General features: G+C 43.1%; 1 protein-coding gene across 4 annotated transcripts in view; it reads right to left on the minus strand.

Annotated features, from left to right (window-relative positions):
- Positions 1-21,309, minus strand: part of LOC140429570 (dual specificity protein phosphatase CDC14A-like) — a 206,064-nt gene that overhangs the window by 44,138 nt on the left and 140,617 nt on the right. For 3 of the 4 annotated variants that reach the window (XM_072516747.1, XM_072516748.1, XM_072516749.1), the window contains exons 11-12: positions 19,969-20,134; positions 16,429-16,541 (exon numbers count right to left, since the gene is read on the minus strand). In XM_072516747.1, coding sequence (XP_072372848.1) covers positions 16,429-16,541; positions 19,969-20,134 — 279 coding nt within the window. Of the gene's footprint in view, positions 1-16,424; positions 16,542-19,968; positions 20,135-21,309 lie in introns of those variants that run through there. The other variant, XM_072516750.1, reaches the window with a different exon arrangement.

Here is a 21,309-nt window from a genome sequence, read left to right on the forward strand (position 1 = left end):
TTGACAAGACATTCAACCTCTTTTGTGAACCATGGTTCCCTCACATGGCCATTTCCTTCCTACCTGACAGGGACATGCCTATCAAGGACATGCAGTATTTGTTCCTTGAACAAGCTCCACTTTTCATTTGTGCCTTTCCCTGACAGTTTCTGTTCCCATCTTATGCTCCCTAATCGGATCATAATTATCCCTCCTCCAATTATAAACCTTGCCCTGCCGTATGGCCCTATCCCTCTCCATTGCAATAGTGAAAGACACCAAATTGTGGTCACTATCTCCAAAGTGTTCTCCAACAAACAAATCTAACTCTTGGCCCGGTTCATTACCCGTGGCCCCCCCTCTTGTCGGCCTATCCACATATTGTATCAGGAAACCCTCCTGCACACACTGTACAAAAACTACCCCATCCGAACTGTTCGACCTAGAGAGGTTCCAATCAATATTTGGAAAGTTAAAGTCACCCATGACAACTACCCTGAGACCTCCACACCTATCCATAATCTGTTTTGCAATTTCTTCCGCCACATCTCTATTACTATTTGGGGGCCGATAGAAAACTCCTAACAATGTGACCGCTTCCTTCCTATTTCTAACTTCGGCTTTTTATTACCTCAGTAGGCAGATCCCCTTCAAACTGTCTTTCTGCAGCCGTTAAACTATCCTTGATTAACAATGTTACTCCTCCACCTCTTTTACCATCTTCCCTACTCTTACTGAAACATCTATACCCCGAAACTTCCAACAACCATTCCTGTCCCTGTTCTAACCATGTCTCTGTAATGGCCACAACATCGTAGTCCCAAGTACCAATCCATGCTCCACGTTCACCTACCTTATTCCGGATGCTCCTTGCACTGAAGTAGACACACTTCAACCCACCTTTCTGTCTGCCGGTACACTCCTGCAATCTTGATACTCTCTTCAGTATCTCACTACTCTCGACACTGGCTTCTGGAACACAGCTTGTTTTCCCAGCCCCCTGACAAATTAGTTTAACCCCCCCCCCTCCCCGAGGAGCCGTAGCAAATTTCCCTCCCAGGATATTGGTGCCCCTCTGGTTCAGGTGCACACCGTCCTGTCTGTACAGGTCCCACCTTCCGCAGAATGTGCTCCAATTATCCATGTACCTGAAACCCTCCCTCCTACACCATCCCTGCAGCCACATGTTTACCTGCACTTTCTCCCTGTTCCTCACCTCACTAGCACGTGGCACCGGCAACAAACCAGAGATGACAACATGGTTTGTCCTGGCTCTCAGCTTCCGTCCTAGCTCCCTAAATTCCTGTTTTAAATCCCCGTCCCTTCTCTTACCCATATCGTTGGTACCGACGTGTACCACGACTTGTGGCTGCTCCCCCTCCCCTTTAAGGATTCTGAAAACACGGTCCGAGATGTCACGGACCCTGGCACCCGGGAGGCAACATAGCATCCGTGAGTCTTTTTTGTTGCTACAGAACTGTCTAAGAGGGCATTAGATGAATATTTGAATAGAAACAATGTGTAGGGTTACAGGCAAAAGGAAGAATGGCACCAAGTCATAATGCTCAATTGGAGATCCAGTGCAGACACGATGGGCCGAATGGCTTCCTTCTGCACTGTAATAATTCTGTCACAATGCAACAACATTCCATTTGCCTTCCTAAACACTTGCTGTACCTGCACATGAACTTTTTTTTAAATTCATGTACCAGGACACCCAGGTCCCGCTCTACCTCAGACTTCTACAATCTCTCTCTAGAATTCCCTGGAAAATCGAATGATCATAATAGGTTACATATAATAAAAACATTTTTTTTTAAAACATGGTTATCATCTAGGTCAGAAATTGCAATACTACAATATGCAGCAGCACAAGCAGTAATTTAGTTTCATCATCAGGCTTTCAGACCAATTATACCCACACAGTATTCAAATAACAGCCCTCCAGCTAGAATGACAATTTATTTCACACCTCTGTATGGCTGCAATTTCCTCAGTAACAATATTCTTCTATAAAAGAGAGATAGGCACAAGCAACCATTTAGTTTAATTGGAGGTACATGTGTCTTACTTCGTAAGGTGCCACATTCCAATTAGAAAATCCTAAAAGTACAATATAGCAGATTACCAAGAAAACAAACTTTGCGAATCATTCATCTCATCATTAGCCATCAAGTAGCAGTTATATAATAGGCTTGCAGGCAGTGATTAATTCCAAAACCTATTTTATTATCTCGTCTAGGGTTATGTAGTATGCAAAACCTCCACTGCAGCAGCTACTTAATCCAGTTTGTTAGTGGTCACAAACGATAATTGCTACAATTGAAACTTATAACTATGGTCTATTTTCATCATGCAACCAAAGAAACAGCGAAAGTAGAAAGGCCACATTCACAATGAAACAGCTACTAAAGGAAAAAAAAATGTGCAGTAAAAGAACAAATTTGTTAAAATGCTAGAGGTTAGTAGGGTACATAGAAAATATACATCAAAGCCACATACAAATGGTTTTTATTTTTGCAAAACCAGCTCTAGAAAAGGGTAGGAAACACTGCAAAGTTGTGCGCTAATCAAACTAACCAATCAAACAAAATACACTCCCACTGAGTTTAGAAACAGAGAATAATGATAATTATTAAGCATGCAGTGGAAGAAATTTGGAAAATGCGACTCATTGCGCAGTGATTAGTCGTTTAAAAAGAAATGGAAGTGGCACACTTACAGTGCTACCTGCCTGGGTCCTGAAGGTTACTAGTTTTCTAACCCATCTAGACAGATTAGCAGGATGGGAGAAGGGTAGGCACAAACCATCCACCAGATGACAATGCTACACAGTGTAGATACCAGCATAGCTAGGAGCCATCTAGAAGGGGAAAAAAGATGAACAAAAAATGCAAATGGAAGAGCAGAAAATTTAAGCTAAAATGACATTGGCAAAGCAACCGCTGTAAAGCCGTAAATTTTGGAACAAAAACACAAGCCAGGTGCCATGCAAAACGTGGACATTAATTTCTATAGGAGAGATATACAACATTTGATCATCTACAAAGGGATTATTTAGTCTTTGAAAACTTAACCTCTAGGTACAAATTAGGAACTTGCATTCCATAGGCTGGGTAGATTGAGGTACGAGGGAATGAACCTTGATAATCAAGAAAGCCTTTGCACGTCGTTGACACAAGTTCTTAGGAATCCTGTTAATGTTTGTGGCATACATAGTTCAAGTAACCTTCTTCCAATCTGCTGCGTGCAAGACATCAGTCTGGGTTGCTCCCTTAGGTTTTAGGCTGCACATAATAGTCTCACGGGTGACCTTTCCACACACTGGCCTGATAAGCAGCATCAATCTGTCTTTTGGCCCCTCCAAGGTCTATGCCTCCTCCCACCCTACTTCATCTAACCTATCAGCATATCCTTCTATTCCTCATGAACATTAGAAGTGGAAGCTAGCAATTTGTCTCACCTAATGCATTTTGTACAGTCTAACCACTCTGCAGTTCCTCCTGAAATCTTTATTTAATTGTCATTGTTTACATTAATAACCCTATGTTTCGGATTCCCCCACAATTTAAACAATTTTCTCTACATCTATGCCAGCAACCCTCTTATTATTTTTAAGGACCTTGATTAGGTCACTCCTTTGTCTTATATTTCCTAGAGAAAAGAGCCCCCAGCTGGTTTCCCATTCCTGATGATTATAGCCTCTTGGTTTGGTATCAATCATCTTCGTAAATATTTTTGGGACCTTTTCCAGGCTTTACACAATTTGTCTATTGAGTCAGAAGGTCAGAGTGCTCTCTAACATCTGCTCCAACAACAGCAATAAGATTCTCAGTGACCTCAAGAAAGCACTCATATGGCAACATTTCTACATGTTGTTTTCCAACTGCACAAGTTATAATCCAATTGCCAATAGGAGTTAATAATTCCACTTGCAAGCATTCTTTGGATGCTGTCCTAAATGCCAATAATATAAAGCACCAAAATCTTGAACTCTTATTCCACTAATTTAGTTTCCTCTGAAGGGCCAGCAGTTGAAGGTCTGAGGGTTGATGTGCAGATAGAAACGGACATTTGATCTACCCATATAGGATGCCAACAGTCTAATGAATGCTTTGGTTGAGACCTAATCCCTGCTCAGCCAATAACAGGACACAAGAAGCACAACATTTCACTTATTCAAATCTGAATAATCTGTGCTACAAACAGGTAAGCATAAAGACATACAGAAAGTTCCCCCACCCTGGAGGTGATCAAACAATTGTGAGTAACTAATCTGGTTGCCTCAGTACCCACAACAGATTTCTCATCTCTTAGACCTGGAGGCCACTTTTGGATGATCACCTGACAGCCTATTTATTGAAAACTCAATGATTGGACTTAAATTAGTCCTGCAACTTAACATAGAGGACATCAAAGATAGTCCACGATTCGAAACAGCATCCTTCTAAAGGTGATGGATCTGTGAAATTCAGAACATGTCAATGCCGAATTCCTTCAACAGTAAGGCCAAGTACTGACAGCAAACACTCACCTGCAGATTCATACTATATCTGTTACATCCGAAGGGTTCACAAGTCAGTTTCAGTTTGGTGTTGTACAGGCATCAAATAGGGACCTTTCACTCTTGAGGTTCAGCCTGCCCCAAAGTGAACTTTTCAACTCTCCATGGCTTTTGCTGACGGATAGATGTAACCCAGAAGACATTGATGCTTCCTTCCTGTTGTACAAGTTAACATGAGATACAGCTCAGCAGGGAAGCATTTTTCTTCCAAAATTGGAATCAGTATGCCTGGAAGAATCAAGCTGTACCATATTGTAGCTATATTGATTCTTTCAACTCACCTGGTAGAAGTCGAAAGATCTTGTGCCAATGTTTGATCAGTTGTTACACTGTTCTATTTCCACAGATCTTTCTTGAGTGATGACAACACAGCGCATTAGAAACTGACGCAGTTTGTCAACCAGAAGTCAAAGCAGTCTCTTACTCCATTACGTCAATATTAACTGAGCTCTGCAGGCCAATGTCATTCAAGATTACACCAAAAAATTGTTGCGGCTTCATGTTTGTTCCTAGTTGGAACAAGGTCACTAAGAGTTTGATCACGTGATGTATTGATGACATCAGCAGCAGTTTGGGAGGGCTAACAGTCTTTCTAGCAGCCTGTAGAGAAGACCTCTTTCCAATAAAACTCTTGTTTATTTTGTACCTTCATGGTCTGCAAGCCTGTACTTTAAAAATACCACAAAGTAAACGGACGAGGTGGAGATCGGAACCACGCTGGCAGACTCCCAGAGAAAGAAAATATAGAAAATTGTCGATCCGTCCGCAGCCATCCAAAAAGGATCAGGAAGCTAAAAACTTTGCCGAACAAAAGCAGAAACCATCAAAGCAACCAAAATTTAAACAAAGATTTCCGTTAAACATCAAAAGAATCTCGCCACACGCTCTGCCCTGAAAATTCTGTAACAATGCTTCCTCTACTGTGAGTGGCAAGTAAAGTAACAAATACCCTGTAACAATAGTTTAGAGATGGGGTGTTCAAAACTCGGGCGGAAACAGACTGAGCACAGGGGTACCTTGTTTAAAAAACAAGGTAGCGCTAAAGTTTTGTGGCACATAGCGCTTAAACAAGCCTTTTCCTTAGAAAAATGGTGGGGACTTGGGCACCATGGGGCTGTATGATGAAAACACGGAGCACTGGAGCTCATGCGGCGGACACAGTAGTCTCGACCTTCCAGAGCATGGTGGTCAGGGGCACTTTTCCACCTCCTTTGAAGTCTGGTGCAACCAGAAAAACCAGGCTCAAAAACTTATGATGGTGAAACAGTGGAGATATTGCAGGACCACTTCTCAGCTAAACCCTTGGTCTTCGCCGGGATGTTCAGGTTCCACAAATGTAACCAAGGTGAATCAAACACGTAATTTATAGCCAAGAAATTAGCTGAATTCTGTGAATCGGGAATTGTCTGACTGACTTGTGTATGGGTTAAGAAGCAAAGATATCCAGAAAAGGCCGTTAACAGAAAGCCACTTAGATTTAAAGAAGGCTTTGGAGGTCGTGATCTCTAAGGAACTAGAGGCTAAGGAAGCATAACAATTAAGTTCGAGCACTAAAGTCCATAAGGTACCAACTGAAACCTGAACACCAACAGAGGTTCAAAATTGCGATCGATGTGCAAAAACTGGGCACACAGCAACTGATTGCTAAGTAAAGATGCTAAATGCTAGGATTGTGCCGAAAAGGGGAACTCAAACGTACTTGTTGGAGGAAACAACAAAAACTTTCAAACAAGAATTATAAAGAGAAAGAATCAAATATTTCAAGTGTAAAATCGAATAGAGGGAAGAGTATCCACATGATACGAAAGGGTACGAAAAGGAACTAAAGTCACAGTCAGATGACAAACTGTTGTTGAACGTATTGGCCATTACTGGTGCAACCAACCATTCATTACTGGGTCACTCCTTTAGTGGACGGACATCTGGTGAAAATGGAGGTGGACATTGGCACAGTCATTTCATTGGTACCAGAAACTGTTTACCAAGAGAAACTACAACATATCACTTTAAAACCCTCAAAGATAATACTTAAAACATATACTGGTGAAGTAGTGCCGTTGAGGGGCCGTATCAATGTAAATGCGCAGCTAAACGAACCTGCCGCAGACTTGTACCTGCACATTGTTAAAGGTAACTATCCAGCCCTAATGGGGAGAACTTGGCTGGGGAGAATCAAGCAAAACTGGACCAATGTGAATCTCATGTTGGAGTCCGAAGCAGGTCTACTGAAGATTTTAAAGAAACATGCCATAGTCTTCTTTTAAATCAATGTGGAGTACCCAATTTATTTATTTTTCCAATTAAGGGGCAATTTAGCATGGCCAATTCACTTACCCTGCACATTTTTGGGTTGTGGGGGTGAAACACATGCAGACACGGGGAGAATGTGCAAACTCCACACGGACAGTGACCTGGAGCCGGGATCGAACCCGGATCCTCAGCGCCGTGAGGCAGGAATGCTAACCATTGCGCCACCCTGCCATAGTCTTCAATGGAGAGCTGGGAAGCATGAAAGAGATCTTAGTCAAGATTAAGGGCGAAAGCCAAGCAAGATACTTAAAGGCTAGGTCAGTGCCGTACGCTATCAGGCCTAAGGTGAAGGTAGAATTAGGAAGGCTGGTCAAGACAGTGGTCCTCAAAACTGTTATGTATGTGATTGGGCCACAGCCATAATACCCGTGATGAAGAAAGATGGTCCTGTATGAATATGTGGTTATTTTAAAATCACTATCAATCTGGTACTATGTGCAGAGCAGCACCCACTGCTTTTAATTGATGCTTTATTTGCTGGGTTGGCTGAAGGTCAGCACTTCAGTAAGGTTAACCTTCGTCAAGCTTATCTCCCGATAAACATAGATCCCGATTCACAACAATATTTAACAAAGGGCTATTCAGATATAAAAGACTTCCATTTGGCACCACGTCTGCACCTACGTTATTGCAGCATGATATGGATCAAATTCCCAGGAGCTTAGAAGGCATCCAGTGCAACTTAGATGATATCTTAGTTGGGGGAAAGAATGAAGGGCATCTTCACAATTAAAATGCTACACCCCAGAGATTAGAAAAGTCCACAAGGCTAAATGTGAATTCTTCAAATCTTCTATTGAATACCCGGGGCATGTAATAGGTGCAAAGGGCCTGCACAAATCATTTTCAAAAGTAAAAGCTACAACTGGGGGTTATGGTCTGTCTGGAGTGGGGGTGCATCAGAGAAGGGGGCGTTAGTCCAGAGAGAGGGTTGGACCGGAGATAGAGGGTGTGCGTGGGAGGGTAGGGGGCCCTAGTAGATTCATGTGTGTGTTGTGTGGGGTGGGGCAGGGTATCCCATGCAAGGCTGGGTCTAAGTTTTTAAAATAGTTACTCTGTAGTTAGAAGTGAGTTTTTTTCCCTACAACTCTTTCTAAATAAGTCTCCGGTAATACTGGCAGAACCGTCCAAAGTTTCTGTTGGATGGTTCCCAACTCCGCACACTTGCCCAGAGGCAGTTAGCATTTCTGAGCAATTGCTGGGTAAACTCTTCCGGAGTACATCATTGGGGTACTCCTAAACCAGGAAGTTACGGGCCACCAAAACTGACAGTTGTTTACCTTTGCTCACCTGAAAGCCAAGTCAAAGTTGTGCTAAGTTCTCATCAGAGAGTTGCTCTATGTAGATAATGCTGCAGTATGGAACACCTTAAGCAAGGGCAGCACAGTGGCACAATGGTGCGCACTGTTGCCTCACTGTCCTGAGGTCCCAGGTTCGATCCCGGCCCCAGGTCACTGTCGGTGTGGAGTTCGCACATTCTCCCAGTGTTTGCGTGGATCTCACCCCACAACCCAAAGATGTGCAGGATAGGTGGCTTGACCATGCTAAATTGCCCCTTAATTGGAAAAAATGAATTGGGTACTCTAAATTTGAACAAAAAGAGGAATACCTTAAGCAGCAAATGGGAAGACTCTTACACATGTAAAGAGTTTGGTGTGATCATTAGCAAGACAAATGTCTTGTCCAGATCGTTGCTATATTGCTATTTATTAGCATGGACAATACAAAGCTGGAATTTGTTGATAGTTCCACATATCTCAGCTGCATATTCACCAGCAATCTGTCACTTGATGCTGATATCAATACATGCATCGCAAAAGCCGCATGAGTTATGATCAAGCTGAGTGTATGTGGAACAACAGAAACCTGACTTGAGAACATCAAACTGACAATCACAAGAGCATGAGAAATAAGAGTAGGCCAAAATGCCTATTGAACCTGCTTCACCATTCTGTACGATCATAGCTGATGTCGGACTTCAACTCCATTCTCCCACCGACTCCCTGAGATTCCAAAAAATATATCTAACCTAACCTTGATGAAGTACCCACAATCCTCTGGGCTAGAAAATTCAAAAGATTCACAAGCCTTTGAAGTAATTTTTCCTAATCTCAGTCCTAAATGATTATCCCTTGTCCGGAGACTGTGCCCGTGTTTTAGATTTCCTGGCCAGCAGAAACAATCTTACAACGTCAAACAACTTCAGAATATTGCATGTTTCATGTTCGCCACTCATTCTTCTAACTTCCAGAGAACCTATGTCCAATTTAGTTAGCCTCTCATCAAAGGACAACCCTCTCATTCTAGTGACCAATCTAGTGAACCTTCACAGTAGTGCCTCAAATGCAAGTATTTCCTTCCTGATCAATGGAGGGCAAAACCGCATAAAAATGTTCTAGATGCGGTCTCACCAAAGCCCTGTACAATGGTAGCAAGATTTCTTTATTCTTACACCAAGCCTGCACCCTCTACAATGGAGACTTGGGACAAAATGTTAGATAGGAAAAAAGGCAAACACAGTTGCACCTTTGCTGTCTCAGACAAGCCATCCAACTCAAATCCTGCACCATATTAATTCCATCAGTATATACTCTTTGCTAAGCCAACGATTTCTGCACCCATGTGTCTATTACCCTTGCAATCTGTACCATCTAGAAGGATAAGTTTGGGAAATGCTGAAGAAGCCTTTGGTACACACAGCAACCACAGTGCACCAGTGGTGTAGGTTGTGGATTTTATACGGTAACAGCCAAACGGATCACTTTATTCTGGGTGGTATCGAGCTTCTAGGAGCTACTTTAATCAAGTGGGCAATATTCTAGTAAAGCCCTGGCTATGGCTTGCAGAAGAAGGAAAAAAAGGAGGAAAAGCTTTGGGAGCCAGATGCTCACTAGTCTATGACCTGCTCTTGTAGCAATCGTATTTATGTGACTGGTCCAGTTAACATTTGGTCATTGGTGACTGCCAGGATGTTTGTTGATGGTGTGGGAATTTGATGATGGCAATGGTATTCAGAGTCAAGGGAATGTGGTTAGCCGTTCTCCAGTTGGGGATCGTTATGCTGGCCTTCATCAGACGGGGCATTGGAGTATAAAAATTGGCAAGTCTGTACAGGACCTTAGTTAGGCCTCATTTGGAATGGTATGTACAATTCAGGTCGCCACACGACCAGAAGGATGTGGATGCTTTGGAGAGGGTACAGAAGCGGTTTACTAGGATGTTGCCTGATATGGAGGGCATTAGCTATGAGGAGAGGTTAAATAAACTCGATCTGTTCTCACTGGAATGATGGAGGTTGAGAGGCGGCCTGATAGAGATCTTCAAGATTATGAGTGGCATGGACAGAATGGATAGTCAGATGCTCTTTCCTAGGGTAGGAGAGTCAAGTGCTAGGGGACATAGGTTTAAAGTGCGCGGGGAAAAGTTTAGAACAGATGTCCGAGGCAAGTTTTAAAAAAATATATAAACACAGAGGATGGTAAATATATGGAACGTGCTGCCTGGGGAGGTGAGCAGGTACAATAGCGGCATTTAAGGGACATCTAGACAAATATATGAATAGGGTGGGAATGGAAGGATAACGGTAAAGTATCTTGTCATGCCTGGCAGGTGTGGCTCAAATGTGACTTTCCACTCATCAGACCACGACTGAATGTTATCCTGGTCTTGCCGCAAGAGCACAGACAGCTTCATCATCGGAGTGGTTGTGAAAGGAATGTAATATTGCAATCATCACAGCTTCTGACAATGTGATGGAGGGTAAGTCACTGATGAAGCAACTAAAGATGGTTGGGCCTAGGGCAATACACTGAGGAACTCCTGCAGTGATGTCCTGGAGCTCAGATGATTTACCTGGAACAACTATTAATCATCTTCACTTGTGCTAGGTATGACTCCAATCAGTGGAAAGTATTCCTCTTGATTTCTATTGACTTCAATTATACTAGGGCTCTTTGATGTCACACTCAAAACACTGTCTTGATGTCAAAGGCAGTCTCTCTCATTTCAGCTTTGGAGTTCAGCTATTTGTCCATGTTTGGAGCAAAATTGTAATGCCCAGTGGTCCTGGTGGACTCAAATTGAGCATTGGGGTCAGGATACTGGTGATTAAATGCCATTTTTGGCACGGTCATTGACACCTTCTATTATTTTGCTGATGATCACGTGTGTAATTATTTTGTGTTAATTAGCCAAATTGGATTTGTCCTACTTTCTGTGGACAGGATAGACCTAGGCAATTTTTCACCTTGATGGTATCTGCTAATATTCTGATGGTTGTACTGGAACAGCTTGGCTTAAGGCGTCGATAATTTTAGAGCATACTTCTTCAGCAGCGCAGCTGACATGTTGTCAGGGCTCATAGCCTTTGTCGTAAGGGCCGAAGGGCCTGTTCCTGTGCTGTACCTTTCTTTGTTCTTTGTAAGCAGTGCGCTCAGACTGACAGCCTCTCCAGACATCAATAATGTTCCAGAATAATATATGCAGACATCAATAATGTTCCAGAAAAAGAATACAGGTTGACAGTGGAATAAGATGCTCTTACATAATAACCAAGAATGAACTTCAAGCACAGATCTTAAATTAAGATGGTTAAGACACATGTTTTATATTCTACTGTCATGGGTGAATTGAAGAACTCAGATTTTTGTGACCATGGGTGAAATATCTGATCTAACATTAGGCACAACTACAGAAAGGTTACGCAACACAGCTCTGTTGAAAGTATAGGTTAATTGGTGATTTATAGGTTAATAGGATCTTTTTGGAGTGCGTTTTAAAATGTTTGGTTTGCTTTCTACAAGGGTATGTCTGACATCAAGGTCAAGAAGCCATTTCAAGAGGAATGAGTGACGAAAGTAAAACATCAGATTGAACAACTTCCTTGTGTCCGAGTTCCACGTCTGAATGGCAGCTTGATTTAATTGTGAAAGCTATCTTTAATTTTCCTGTTTTTAAGATATTTTGATGTATAAACATCCTGGAATAAAGTTCAGATATAAGGGGCGGGCTTCTCAAATAATGGGGCTTTGTCCCCACACCAGCGTGAAAACATGGATGCATCACTCTGGACTTTCCTGAAGAAAGTCCAGAGTGATTCTCCTACCTGGCGGGGGCTAGCAGGGCCCCGGAGTCGTCCACGCAGCTCTGGCTGCCAATACGGGGCCCTGTATGTCTGGTCGGGGGTCCGCGCATGCGCACGACAGCGACCTGCATTGGCCGCCCCGCGCGACGTAGCGGACCCACACCGCGGAGTGGCACCAAAAAGATAGGCCCTCCTGAAATTGCGTGTGCCCGCAAATTGGTGGCTCCCGATCGATAGCCTGGCCGTCTGTGAGGCCCCCCCCCCCCCCGCTGAAGGATCCCCCTGCTCCCCCACCAGGGCGGCCGCAGACTGTGTTCGCAGTCGTCACGCCAAGTTCCCGATTGGTGGGACCACGAGAGAACCACGCCGTCGGGAACTCGGCCAGTTACACTTGGAGAATCCCCATGGGGGCCTCCGTCAATGGCCCCCTACCTGCGCCGCGTAGACCGCGCACATGCGATTCGCGACGATTCTCTGTGGAACCGGAGAATCGCGGGAGCGCCGGATCTAGGCGTCGACACTCATTCTCCGCCCCCGCGCTGATTGCGATTTCGGGGCGGAGACTCGGAGAATCCCACCCAAGGTTACCATCAAGATCTAGTTGATCTTCAAGCCATTGTGTTATTTTGGAACAGGACCTGCAAGTTTAATACAAGTTTGAAGACAAAATTATTTTGCTCTTTGGAGTGGCTGCAATCAATTTGCTATGTCTGCTTGGTTTTGTAAATCACCATCTGAATAACCAGAAAATTTGTCCTGTAACAAATATCTGGTGTGACTGATATCAGCAGTCTTCTGCAGTGATATAAATACAGTAAAAAGAACATTCCCTATAATCCAGAAATGAACTGGTTAATTGTGTGGAATATAATCGGAGATGCAAGCAATGAGCAAAGTCATTAGAAATTTAAATTGCCTATTGGGATTAGATTTTGTGTTTAGTACATGAAGAGCGAGAAGCCAGAATCGCAAGTTAAGAATCGCAAGTTATAGGCTGGTGGACAGAGTGGTGCAATAGTTTAAATATGCTAACCTTTCATCTCCAATATAACTCTTCAAATTAAGTCACATCAAAGGATGAAAAGTTCCCACCTAAACAAATTTGTATGGACTGCAATTCAAATTTGTTGTGGCATGTCAACTCTTTATGAGGCATGAGTCTGCACAGCACAAAGATGCTCACATTTCCTGTCTAATATGCACTAAACTAAATCACAAAGGTGCAGGTGTTAATACTATAATGATTATTTTGGTGTATAGTCAGCATTACTGATACCAATAGTACTGACCCAGGAGTGAGAAACACATTCAGTTCCATGGCAACTGACAAAATTGTTCCTTCTGGTTATACGTCCATACACCTCCAATAAAGAGGCACATAAAGCCCGTTCTCCAAATAAAGTGGATCCCAACCCAAATAGAGTGTGACATTTTAACCATGTTCACGAGTCAGATACTCCTACCCTCACGCTGATGATACTTAGATAGTATTTACTGTATGGCAGTATTTACTGTACGGCAGCAGAATATTCTATCTAGCATGGAAATAATTTAACAAGAAGCCAATCTTCTGTTGATGTATTACATAACTAGCATCAGTTGTGCAGTAGTGCTGTTCTCAAGTTGACTGAGAAAGTACGATGCCAGAAAGCGGGAAATGTATGGCTGTTGAGAGGGAAAGAGCAAAGGAAAATAAAAGAATTTAAGTTTTACGTGAACATGTGAACGACTCAGAAACAGGCAGCAAATAAACTCAAACCAAGATGGAAATGGGCAACTCCGTAACAACACCCGATTTCACTCAAATTTCACAACAGCCAATGTTGGTCAACATGAGTTTTACTGGCCATTGTACCAGATCTGGCTTTCAATGGTTTACTGGCTATCTAAGGTTGCAACTTCACCACAGATTAGAGCACTTTGCAAAGCTGGAACTTGGAAAAAGTAGAAAGCACTTGGAAACCAAGTTTATCAACAAAAAACAAATTTCACTAAACTATGCCAAACAGGAGACTTTTGAAACAGAAACAATGTGAAAACACACAAGCACTCAATATATTCTTCCTATATTTGAAAGAGCACAAGAACAATTAAGTTTAGGGTTATGATGCCTTAGGTCTAACAAGTCTACCCTTTCAGAAAAACTAACCTCATTTATCCACTTTTTCATAGCATTCCTTAATATTCTCTCTTAGCAAATGTGTTCAATTACTTCATGAATCCATTTAAACTGTCCACTTCAGTAGTTGTTCCTTGTATAATATTCGAGAAACCTACTATCCTTTGAGCAAAAACATTCTTCCTCATTTCCTGCCCAATATCCAGTAGTGGATGAGCAGCAAATTTCTCCAATTAAATATTAGGAAGACCAAAGCCATTGTCCTTGGTCCCTGTCACAAGCTCCTCTTCCAAGCCACAATTAGCATGCCACTCCCTGGCCACATCTGAGATTGAGCCAGGCCATCTTATCTGACCCCAAACTGAGATTCTGACCCTTTAACCACCCCATCACTGAAACCATCCATCACTAAAACTATCCATTTGCACCTCCATTCCTTTGCCATCTCCACCCCTTCCTCTGCTCATCTGCCATTGACACCCTCACCCATGCATCTGTTAACTCCAGTCTTGACAATTCCAGTGCCCCCCGGATTTCCACATTTGACCCGTTGTAAACTTGAACTCATCCAAAACTCTGCTGCCTTAAGCCATAGAATTATTCCACTGCACCTACATCTCTCTCTTTTCCTCCTAATGTACTTCACCAGTCCAAATGCTTCTGTGACGTGCTTTAGGATAGTACCTTGCAGGTGCTATGTAATGCAAATGGCTGCTCTTATGCTACGCATCAATAACCTTGATGAATCTGATGCCCAAGTATTTTTACAAATTAATTTTAAAATATTATCTCTCCTTCCCACCCCCACCTCACTGCCCCCTATCCCTTTACTCATTATGGCCCCTAATAAAGAAGTTAAGTATCTGTTTCTGAAACAGCAACAAAACTTTACAGAAAGTAAAAAGGTTAGAGAAAATAAAAACTTTACACAAAATAGTCAGAATATGGGCAAATAATAAATCGTTGAATCAGAGCCTCCAAATTTCTTCAAAGGGGAGTTAAATAGCTGCTTGGGAAAAAAATGACTTTTATCTTGTGAATAAGCAGAAAGGTGGAACTATACTAGTGCGTAATGGAAAAAGAGAGACATACTTGTTGGGCTGCACAGTCAGTTTCTATGCTACAACACTGATTTAGCCATTGGCAGTGGATTATTAGAATGAGCTTTAATGTCCTGTGAGGAGAGGACACGAGAAAAAGATGGAAAATTGAGTCAGGGTTCCTGCTCCAAATCACAGTCTAGTAATTCCAATTCTTGTGGACTACATGAACACATCAAAACATAGAAAGCATAAAACAGTTGCCAGCATCCATTCATCTACGCTCTATCATGCTATTCCCATCAAGTGGAGGAGGGGGTAGAGAAAGAAAAGGAGGGGAAGACACTACCATACTTTTTTTTTTAAAAAACACTGACCAACTATGCTGGATACGTTTCTAGTAATTCTGATAGAATATTAATACATAACATTTCAGCAACAGTATGTGCAGCAATTCTCATCAATGTCATGGCAAGATACTAAGCCATCTACAAGAAAGTTTGCCGTACAACTATAACAGCATCCACACAAACACTGAAGCATCAGTTTCATGGATCATAGTAATTTAAAATGGGAGTACACATTTTTTGTATCCATCAATCTAGGTTTTTTCATTCCAGTCCCAGAGCGAGGCCCACAGTAGGACCCAACCTCTAGATTTATGGCTTTTGCATCAAATATTAATTAATTATTTTTAAAACGGTGTTCTCCTTTATCCCATACAAGTGCAAAATATATTAAGATTGTCATTAATGTTTCTTTCAAATAAGAAGATAACATTCAGTTTAGGTGGCTTTAAAGAGGGCGCGGCCAAAAATACAAAATAGATTTCATGGCAATAATCACAAGCCTAGAGGCTGGATGTTGTAGTGGATTAGTCTCCTGTTTCAGACTAGATTCCACCAGCCCAGACTGATAGGATGGAAGATTCCTCCTGTGCTTCTTTTAAGGGCCACAAGAATGGTTTGGGGCAAAATGCAACCCAGTTTCAACAACTTTGGGAACCCAGCACAAAAGTGCTCAGCCAACATATCACTCATCTGAAAGTTGACACTGCTGACTTGGAGCGATTCACAGTGCAGTAGAAATGCTCCCGAGATTAATATTAAGGCACCTTATTGTGTTATTCTGAACCCAAGATTAAATGATGTAAACACGAGCATTCAAAATAGTAATGTGCTCCACTCCCCAGAAAAAAATCTTTTATCCGGATAAAAGGACGATTCTTCATCCAAAAGTAATATCTCAAACTTTTTCACAGGATTTCTGACCACAAGTCATCAAATACGAATGTCGGTTTTTGCCAGCACTACTGTTCCTAAAAGATACTCACTTCATTGATCCAGTGGTTACAGCTCTAGCTGGTCTTCTACTCTTCAATACCCTAAGTTTATCACCTTGGGTCAGTTCATTTTTATTACTGCAGTGATCATCGTTATCATTGTACTAGGGAGAAAGGAATAAATGAAATCAGAACAATTCATAAATTTTCCAAAATAAACTAAATCAAGTGGTAAATTCACACCAATTAGATGTGGGAAAGACCAGAAGACTACACCACCAAGAGGGATGACACTTTGGGTGCGATTCAGCAACCCCATTGGGCCCGGCGCAAGCCCCAAACCTGGCTGTGCACCAGGCCGATCTCAAGTTACCCGACTCGCTCTGCCTAGCGTATCTGGAATATTTCAATTAAATTCCCACAAATATGGACCTAGGTGCAATGGCACCTGGGTGGGTGGGGGAGGGCTTCTAGGCCACTGGATACCCCTGGGTGGTTGGAGACAGGGAAGGGAAGTACTCTGCCACTGCCAGCCTGGCACTACCTGGGTGCCCAGGTGGCACTGCACATGGAGTCTTGGCAGGTTAGCACATTGGCTAGCATTGTTGCTTCACAGCACCAGGGTTCCGGGTTCAATTCCCAGTTTGGGTCACTGTCTGTGCAGAGTCTGCATGTTCTCCCAGTGTCTGCGTGGGTTTCCTCCGGGTGCTCTGGTTTCCTCCCACAAATCCTGAAAGACGTGCTGTGAGGTCATTTGGACAGTTTGAATTCGACCTATGTTTACCCACAAGGATCTTAACAGTACCTGTGAATAATACCTCAATTTAACATTAACTCTTGCTTGCAAGTTGACTATCATATAATTATTAAATAATTCCCCCCAAAAAACTGTAAAAATGCAAAACCCATTGTGTAGCAGCTACCCTCAAACACCATTCCAATTTATTTCTAAGGTTAGAATACCTTACTTTCCCGGGGGACAAGTCAGAGGTGCCCCCTCTCCCCACTGCTGTTTGCGCTAGCTATAGAGCCGCTGGCAATTACTCTGAGAGCTTCAAGAGCCTAGAAGGGGCTGGTTCAAAGAACAAAGAAAATTACAGCACAGGAACAGGCCCTTCGGCCCTCCCAGCCTGCGCCGATCCAGGTCCTTTATCTAAACCTGTCACCTATTTTCCAAGGATCTACGTCTCTCTGTTCTCCGCCCATTCATATATCTGTCTAGATGCATCTTGAATGATGCTATTGTGCCCGCCTCTACCACCTCCGCTGGCAAAGCATTCCAAGAACCCACCACACTCTGCGTAAAAAACTTTCCACGCACAACTCCCTTAAACTTTCCCCCTCTCACCTTGGAAATCGTGAACCCTTGTAATTGACACCCCCACTCTTGGAAAAAGCTTGTTGCTATCCACCCTGTCCATACCTCTCATAATTTTGGAGACTAATTTTGTTCCGGGGTGGGGGGGGGGGGGGGGGGGATGGAGGAGGAGAAACATAGGGTCTCACTGGTCACGGACGACCTGCTCTGATACGTATCAGATCCAGGGGCAGGGATGGGCGATTTGGGGGGAATTTGGCCGGTTTCCGGGATATAAACTGAATATGACAAAGAGTGAGATGTTTGTAGTCCAGGCGAGGGGTTTCAGGAGGGTCGGCTGGGGGAAGTTAGTGGGGGACAGTTTCAGGTACTCAGGGATACAAGTGGCACACAACTGGGACCAGTTACACAAGTTGAACTTGTCCCGGTTGGTTGAACAGATGAACGGCGAGTTTCGGAGATGGGATGCGCTCCCGCTGTCGTTGGCTGGGAGAGTGCAGACAGTCAAAATGACGGTCCTACCAAGATTTTTATTCGTATTTCAGTGTCTCCCAATTTTCATCCTGCGATCCTTTTTTAAGAGGCTGAACAAAATCATCCTGGGCTTTTTGTGGGCAGGGAAGTCCCTGCGAGTGAAGAAGGTGATGCTCGAGCAGAATCGGGAGGAGGGGGGGCTTGCCCTACTGAATTTCAGTAATTACTACTGGGCGGCTAACATAGCCATGATAAGGAAGTGGGTGGTGGAGGTGGGGTCGGTTTGGGAGCGGATGGAGGCAGCTTCATGTAGGGGCACCAGTCTGGGGGCGTTGATAACGGCACCTCTGCCGTTCCCGCGGCGAGGTATTTCACCAGCCCAGTGGTAGTGGCGGCCTTGAGGATCCGGGGTAGGTGGAGGAGGTACGTTGGAGCAGTGGGAGCATCACTCTTGTCCCCGATATGTGACAATCACTGGTTTGCCCCGGGGAACCTGGATGGGGGGTTTCGAGTATAGCGAAGGGTGGGAATTGGGAGGATGGGGGACCTGTTCTTAGAGGGGAGCTTCCCTAGCTTGAGGGCGCTGGAGGAGAAGTTTGGGTTGGCAAGGGGGAACGAATTTAGATATTTACAAGTGCGGGACTTTCTGCACAGGCACGTATCATCCTTCCCACTCCTGCCACTAAGGGGGATCCAGGATAGGGTAGTGTCTAGGGGGTGGGTGGGAGAGGGGAGCGTCTCGGACATCTGCAAAGAACTCATAGGGGCGGAGGAGACACAGACCCAGGAGCTGAAGCACAAGTGGGAAGTGGAGCTTGATGGGGAGATGGAAGATGGCTTATGGGCGGACGCATTGAAGAGGGTCAACGCGACTGCAACATGCACCAGGCTCAGCTTGATCCAATTCAAGGTGGTCCACCAGGCTCACATGACAGTGGCCCGGATGAGTAGATTTTTTGGGGTGGAGGACAGGTGTGTAAAATGTGCGGGAGGACCAGCAAACCATGTTCACATGTTCTGGGCGTGTCCAAAACTTAGGGGATACTGGCAGGGGTTTGCGGACGTCATGTCCAGAGTTTTGAAAACAAGGATGGCAATGAGTCCAGAGGTGGCGATTTATGGGGTGTCAAAGACCCAGGAATCCAGGAGGAGAAAGAGACAGATGTTCTGGCCTTTGCTTCCCTGGTAGCCCGGAGACGGATACTGTTAGCTTGGATGGACTCAAAGCCCCCGAAGTTGGAGACCTGGCTAACTGACATGGCAAGCTTTCTCGGCCTAGAGAAGATTAAGTTTGCCTTGAGAGGGTCACTGTTAGGGTTAGCCCGGAGATGGCAACCATTCATCCACTACTTCGCGGGGAATTAATCGTCAGCAGAGATGGAGGGGGGGTTAGGGTAGTGTAGAATAGGTGGTCAATTAGGCAGGTCTTGGTGGGATGGGAGTCGGTGATTGCACTATGTTTCTTGTTCTTTGTACATTGTTTTTATACGGTTGTTGTTTGTAATGCCAAAAATACCTCATTAAAATTGTTTATTAAAAAAAAAAAGAATACCTTACTTTCAGGAAACCTGCAAGATATTGGTAGACTACTCAAGTAGGCAACTTTACCAGAGTCTCAAATGTATAGAGGTGGCCATTACTGGATTAGGAAGAGTTGGCGAGGTTTTCAAAAAAATACATTTTAGGATCATTGTAAAGTATTATCTTTTACTAAACATTTATGTGATATGCAATGAAGCTGAAGAACTGGATTAATACCATCCAAAAACTGGACCATCTCATACCAAAATGTCACTTACCGTGTGACATTCTTGTTCGTCAATCATCTTGTTCTGATTATCATTGATGGAAATGTCATCAACTCCAGAAAGGATCCGGGTAACGCCAACTTTATCCTTTCCATTCTGCTGTTCTTTTAATTTTGCATGGAAAAGGTCACCCTGGGCCCATAGATTAGCTTGTTTCCTGCCAACCACAATATAAACACTAATAAAGAAGAATATAAAGAATTTAGGAATGAGAAAGGCTCTTCCTCATTTCTAGATGAACTTGTCCGGAACATTCTCATTCTTCTTTTGCCAAGGTACTAAACCCAATTCCTCTACTATCCATTAAATCAAGAACTGGCCATAATGTTTACTGTGCCATACATTCATTTTCAGGTTTCTTTACATCATCAACATTTAACTAGCACAACTTAATATATCAAATTTTCTGCGTACCTCTTGTAACTTTCTGGTGCAAGTAAATGACAAGGTCCCAGGACTGCACCAGCATTAAAAAAAGAGCTTTAGCTCACAGACAAACTTCATAATAGCAATAAACTATTTGGATGTCACTACTTCATTATTGAACTACCCTCTAAATAAGCAATTTGTCTTGATCATTTTTACCCACCATTTTCCATCTCTCCTATTTTTGTTGTTTTTCTATCCGATCTAACATATTCTCATTTACCACTGTAAAAATTTACTTTCCTGGTCCTATTTTCTCTTTGGCTTCCTCGCTTGTCAAAATGGATGGAGGTCAGATGTGAGTAAATAACAAAAATGCTTTTATATGTTCCCATTACAATTTAAAACATTATTGGTGATAGTTACTCTGAAGCAAAAGTATTCTATGAACATTAAATCCGTGATCATTTGTGGGTTTTAAAGGAAGTATTAATGGTATACAAAACTAAATGAAACAGAATAATTCTGACTCATTGAACAAAGGAGAAAAGTGTTTCCATAATGTTTGTATGTCTGCCTTTTCAAAGTTATTGCTTCTTGTTTTGAAGGTGGTGACTCGGACTCGTAAAATAGCAGACTTGCTGGTTGCTCACATTGTTCACTGGTGAACCAAGAAAGTGAGCATCAGCAGGCTTGTGAACTATAAAGGACATTGGTGCAGATCCCAATTCATCCACATATTTGCACTTTCTTCGATTGGTGGGCATCATGCATCAGGAGTGAGGATTATAGTGGTTATTTTTTCCTTCACACTCACTCTGAAGCCAGTTTGAGTGCTCCACCACTACCCAAAGACCATGCATCAAACAATGATCTTCAAACTCTTATGATTTAGTTCAAAATGGTGCACAATTCTTTAGACCTCCCATGTCTGAAAATCTGTCAAGGTCCCTGCACTTTCAAGAG

The sequence above is a fragment of the Scyliorhinus torazame genome, chromosome 9 (genome assembly GCF_047496885.1).
Source record: "Scyliorhinus torazame isolate Kashiwa2021f chromosome 9, sScyTor2.1, whole genome shotgun sequence".
Classification (NCBI taxonomy): Eukaryota; Metazoa; Chordata; class Chondrichthyes; order Carcharhiniformes; family Scyliorhinidae; genus Scyliorhinus; species Scyliorhinus torazame.